At 43.7% G+C, this 5,523-nt stretch overlaps 1 protein-coding gene across 1 annotated transcript in view; it reads left to right on the top strand.

The window, feature by feature from the left end:
- The first annotated feature begins 5,219 nt into the window (after positions 1-5,219).
- Positions 5,220-5,523, top strand: part of ADSL (adenylosuccinate lyase) — a 17,923-nt gene continuing 17,619 nt past the window's right edge. The window contains exon 1 of the mRNA XM_010564658.1: positions 5,220-5,451. Coding sequence (XP_010562960.1) covers positions 5,296-5,451 — 156 coding nt within the window. The 5' untranslated portion in view covers positions 5,220-5,295. The remainder of the gene's footprint in view (positions 5,452-5,523) is intronic.

Below are 5,523 nucleotides of genomic sequence, written 5' to 3'. Positions count from 1 at the left end.
GTCAGACGTGGAGATTGCAGCCCACTGGTCCCTTTTGACAAGCAGCATCTTTGGGCTGGTCTCTACACTGCACAATACGTATTCATATGTGGTAGAGATCGGGGTGGGGGGTGCGAAGGGATGTCGTGATGCACAGAAGCTGTTGATAGTTTTAGGCTAGTCTGCCATTGCAGGTTGAGTTTGTATATGTATTATGTGGCTTCTCTTTATGTTTGTGTGCATGAGTGTGAGTGCGTGTGGCTTTATTTTTTGTAAGCACTGGAGAATTGAAACACAGTGATGTTTGAGACAAATTTATACATGTAGAGAAGATGATGTTTTGTAGCTTCTGTTAAATAGTGGGTGCAGGCACACTTTTACCCTCTCTGTCCGTGTCCTGATAAGAGAAACAGGAATTTTTTTTTTCAACCCTTCAACTTCCAGCACACTTAACGTTGCCATTTAAATGAACAGGGTATTACACAAGAAGAAAAAAAAAGAGTTTTTGAAATGGTGAGGTAGAAGTGTTTAAAAGGAAAAAAAATCTGAAGTAATTTTTTGTTTCTTCGAAGCTGTTTGTAGCTAAACATGGGAATCTGCAGTGTCTCCTTCCATTTGTTTTTTTCTAATAATTCACCTCTTCGTCCCACCCAAAACATGAGGTGTACAAGATCAAGAGCTGTCGCTGTAGCCCTTTGTAATTCCCACCCTGAAAAGAAACTCAAGTGGGATCCCTCAGCTCTATTCAGGAAGACAAAGAGAGGAGAGACTCTGCAGTTTTCTTTGCTTCGCTCTCATTCCTCTCTAATGGCCTTGAAATGTATTATTATGCAAATGTGAATTTTGATACTGAACTTAAGAAGAGGTTGTTTGTTCTTTTTTCAAAAAAAAGGTCCCATATGTGGTCAGCATTGCTTCTTTATTTTGTAAGTGAATTGTAAACTATGCATTCTGCAAAGGGGGTGTAGGGGACAAAGATAGCTTTGCTAAACTGTTTAGGAGTTTCTGTGTCCATGGTATATCCATTATCTTTTGGGGAAGTGGGGAGGTGATGACTTAGAAATAAAAAGGAGTTGATAAGAACCTCTCTTTTTCAGCAGTTGGCCAATAGGTAACTGGGCAGAGATTTGCAAAACCAGTGTTGACCGCAAAACTGAATCGGCTCTAAACCTTGCGCAGGATTGTGAATTCTAGCCGTGCAGTGTTAACCCAGGGCCAATAGGGTGAGTGGGACGCCAGCTCTACCTGGGAAACGATCTACCACCTCCTGTGTTCTGGCCCGTGTCAAGCTCAGGAAACACAGTGCCACAGGCGCTGTCTTTTTTGGATTTACTCTTTGTTTTCCATTACAGCAGTCCTTGCGCTCTTCCAGGAGAACTGGAACACAGCTGGTCCTTGATGTCTACACTTTCTTCTCCCTAGAATTTTCTTTGTTGCTGTTTCTGGCACAGCTCATACAGTGACAGCACAGCTATGGACAAGATGGTGGAGGTGGTACTTACCTTTCTAGTGCTGATCAAAGCATGGCTATAAGGACTGCATTTTTCCAACATCAGCAGCTACCAGTGCTTTGTTGTCTGATGTTACTGACAGTGACTTAGCATTAATGTTGGCAGTGTGCAAAATTTTAGGGAATGTAGACTGATGTGTAGACAGGGCCCTCTTTAAAAGAGATTATCCTTTTTTTACTATAAGGTGGTATCATAATGGTCATAAAAAAGGATTCACTTCCTCACATCTCTAAAACGCAGTCATTGTGAATTATGTGTGTTCCTTGAAGCTTGCTGAGCTTCCAGGAGCAGTCTCCTCAGAAAAACATAGATCTCACTGCCCTCTTCGTCATCTTAATAGGGACCCTTTGACTTGACTTTTTCCTTTGTCCATGGTGTACCATGGTACCTGCATTATCCTTGGCATTATCTTAGATGTAATATCATAAACTGAGAGATTATCCTGCCTGTATTCAGTGTTTTCATGCAGCAATTTTATTTTTGTTGACGTTCACAGTACTGTAATAAGTAATAGACTTGATCACTCTCGCATCTGTGCCTGCCTTGCAGATGTGATCTTATCAGGGTTCCACTCTGTCAGATTGCCTTTACAAAAAAGGAGAAGAAAAAAAAAAAAAAGAAAAATCTGAAGTTTAAACTTGCTTACAAAAATACCTCGTGGTATATTTCCCCTTCTGATGTAACCTTTTAAATCTTACCTTTTCTTCTGAACTTAATGGGCTTTTATTTCCATCGCTTACCTCCTTTCTAAAAAGATGTTTGAACTAGTGGTTTTGAGCACAGGACCAGAAGTCTGGAACTCCTGAATTTTTACGTTGGCCCTTACTCTTCCCTTGCCTTGGGCAAGTCATTTAACTTTCTTTGCCTTTGGGTTTTTTTTTTTCATCTGTAAAGCAGGGGGGGGGGTGTGTGTGTGTGTGATAACAATACTTACCTACCTCACAGGGGTTTTGGGAGGATCAACTAGTAAATGTTTGTAAAGTGCTTTAAAGATAAAAAGCATGATAGAAGTATTATGAGGTTATTACAGCAAGATCACTTTTTCTTTTTACCTTGTTTGCTTGTGTGGAGGGAGATAACCTTTTTTTTTTTTTAATGATTAAAGCCATCAGACACTCAGATCCTAAATAACGGAAGTTGATGGAGATTCAGTTACTCATACTCCTCCTCTGTCTTTATGCCAGTTCCCTTCTGCTCTTCCTTACACAGATACGCCAGTGTTGCTGCAGGTTGCGTGTCTCCAGTTGTACTTTTAGATAAGCTTCAGACTTGATTGAAGTACTTTGAGCTTGCTGCTTCTTTCACCAGATCACCAAATCGGAATCAGTTTGTGTACTTTCCCTGCCTTTAAATAGCATTTTTGGTAATGTCATCCTTCAAGTGGACTCATCTTTTCCTGCCATCAGGAAGGGGAGGCGGTGGTGTGTACTTCCACAGAGGGGACTGTCATATGAAGAACCTTGCCACTTTATGCTGCTGCTCCAGGGATGAAGGGCAGAGTAGCTTTCTGTTTCCTTCCCTGAATTAATTTCAGTGTGTTACCAGTCACACTTCAAATGCAGTGTCTCTTCTTGTCCACGACACACAGAAGCCATCACCTGCCGATAAAACATAGGAACAGAGGGAACGATAGTAGATGCTGCTTGTGTACATGCCTTACAGCCCCCCCAGAACGACTCTGGGAGGGTGGTGGGGGAAGAGGTCTTCGTTGGGTAAGTCCCACGGCTGTCAGGGAACCTCTGCTACTTTCTCCCCTCTCCAATCACATGGTCACTGTTCCTTCTTTCTTGGATGTGCGTCTCAGGGATGTGCATGTGAGCCCACGCCTTTTGGAATTTGGCCTTTGAACTATCAAGAATATGGTTTCTGTACCTGAAACCTTCCTATCTGACACTCCCTGGTTCTCTCTGTCCTGCATTGCTCCCCGTGGCCTTAGGAACATCTCTCCCTGGTTGCCGTATGCCACTCTCCATTTCTGCCAGTACTCGAGGTGAAGCGTGTACAGTGATTCTGCAGAGAAAGAAGCCGAAATGATGTGTGTGCACCCATAGGATGCACACACATATGTATCTTGGATTTCTGCCGCATCCTGTCCGAAACATGCGGAATATCTGATGCGCAGTGCTTTTTCTTTCTCATCTAGAAAGCAGAACAAACAGCAGTATGACTCTGCTGATGGTAATTCCGTAATGTTTACTTTGAATTAAATGCTAAGTGTTTTCCCTAAAGAACCAAAAAAACCCCCACCTTCTAACAAAAGTAACCAAATGTAATCTTTCTGGGGAGGGAGGGAAGGGGAGGAGGAAAAGCAGTGACGGGGGAGCGTTCTGATCTATTTTAATCTCCACCGCTCGGATGGAGGTAATGAAATGCTGCTTCGAGTTCCACAAACATAAGGGATTATGTTTACAAAGGTAAATGCCTTCTACCTGTTCAGGAAACTGGCTAATGGTGGGCATCAGATGTTTGGCGAGTTTCTCTTCATTGCGATCAAGTAATGGGAGAAGGGTGTGTCTGGAAGAGGAATGGAGAAATAGATTCATTTCATCTAGTTGTCTTGTTAAAATAATGCCGCCTCCCTCTCTCCTTACCAAACGGAGGGAGGAGGTTGCAGAACAGAAAATCAGTGATGTCCAAAATGGCTGGATTAGAAAAGGCAGCTTTTCTACTTTGCACATAAATAGGTAACAGGAAGGTACAGCTAAAGTCCTCTTGCCTGAAACACTGTCCCCCAGAAGCAGACATTGTAATAATAAAAACAGTGGCTGTGTGTATATTGATGCTATTTGCAAGTTACCTATAAGTGTTTGGGTTTTTTTTCTTATACTTGAAATGGCTTCCTTCACTAAACTCTTACCGTAGCTCTGGTTTCTCCCCTCCTTCTCTAGTGTGCAGTAAAGAAAGATACAGGACAAACGGGGGGAGTGTAGAGGAGATGACACGATGTCTTGCATACCTGGGTTTCATCTTCATTTCCATCCCGTACGCTCGCAGGCGTTTGAACTTCCTAAGGGTTTTCCATGGACACAGAAACTCAGCACTTTAGAAGGTGCTCTCGTGTGGCTGGCTGTGCCCCCCTTCTCCTCCTTTTCTATATTTTTATTTTACTTTTAGTATAGTGGTACTTAAAATCACTGGTTCACTTAAAAAGAAAAAAAAAACAATAAAATGTTTAAACTCTACTAATGTACAAATAAGCTGAAATGTTGCATTTTATGTGTATTTTTGCCATAGCAGGTACTGTATTTCTCATGCTGGATTTAGAGAAAAAAAAAAAAGGAAAAAAGGAAAAAAAAAAAGAAAAACACAAGGGTGATGTTTTATTGGAGTGTGACAAGTTAAGCGTAATAAGGAATTAAGTCGTCGTCATTTCATTGAAACTGAGAGATGGTGTAATACTTATATAAGTTTTCTGAAGGTTTTTTTTGGGCTTTTAAACAGCTTTTTTTTGTTTTTATTTTATTTTTATTTTTTGAAAGATATGATTGTATTATGTGCAACTCAGTTGCTTACATTATAACTACAAAATATTTTTGGGTTCCTGGAAAAAAAAAAAAAAAAGAAAAAGACTAATAAATGTGTTTGGCTGCTAAGCATTTAACGCTCGTGGTTTTCTGCACGTTTCTTCCCGCCGCCATCTTGTGCCCCTCACCCCCGGCGCGGCCTCCTCCCGCCAGGGGGCGCCGCCGTCTTCCGCGCCGGGGGCGGGGCGCTCTGCGCGACGGCGGGGCGGGGCCGCCGCCCGCCCCTTATCCCCGGCCGCGGGCGGCCGCGATCGCTCCTTCGCTCCGCGCCCGCCGCTGCCATGGCGACCCCCGGCGCCGAGGAGGACGCCCTGGCGCGGTATCGCTCTCCGCTGGTGTCGCGATACGCCAGCGCCGAGATGGGCTTCAACTTCAGCGAGAGGAAGAAGTTCGGGACCTGGCGCCGTCTCTGGCTCTACCTCGCCCAGGCCGAGAAGGTAACGGCGGGACGGGGCCGCGGCGTGTGGAGGGAGAACTGTCGTGGCGGAGCCTTTTCGCCTCCCCGTCCC

Source organism: Haliaeetus leucocephalus, unplaced genomic scaffold (genome assembly GCF_000737465.1).
Source record: "Haliaeetus leucocephalus isolate CR32 unplaced genomic scaffold, Haliaeetus_leucocephalus-4.0 Scaffold0, whole genome shotgun sequence".
In the NCBI taxonomy this organism is placed as follows: domain Eukaryota; kingdom Metazoa; phylum Chordata; class Aves; order Accipitriformes; family Accipitridae; genus Haliaeetus; species Haliaeetus leucocephalus.
The sequence above is the reverse complement of the archived record's forward strand: the minus strand, read 5'-3'. Positions and strand labels throughout refer to the sequence as shown.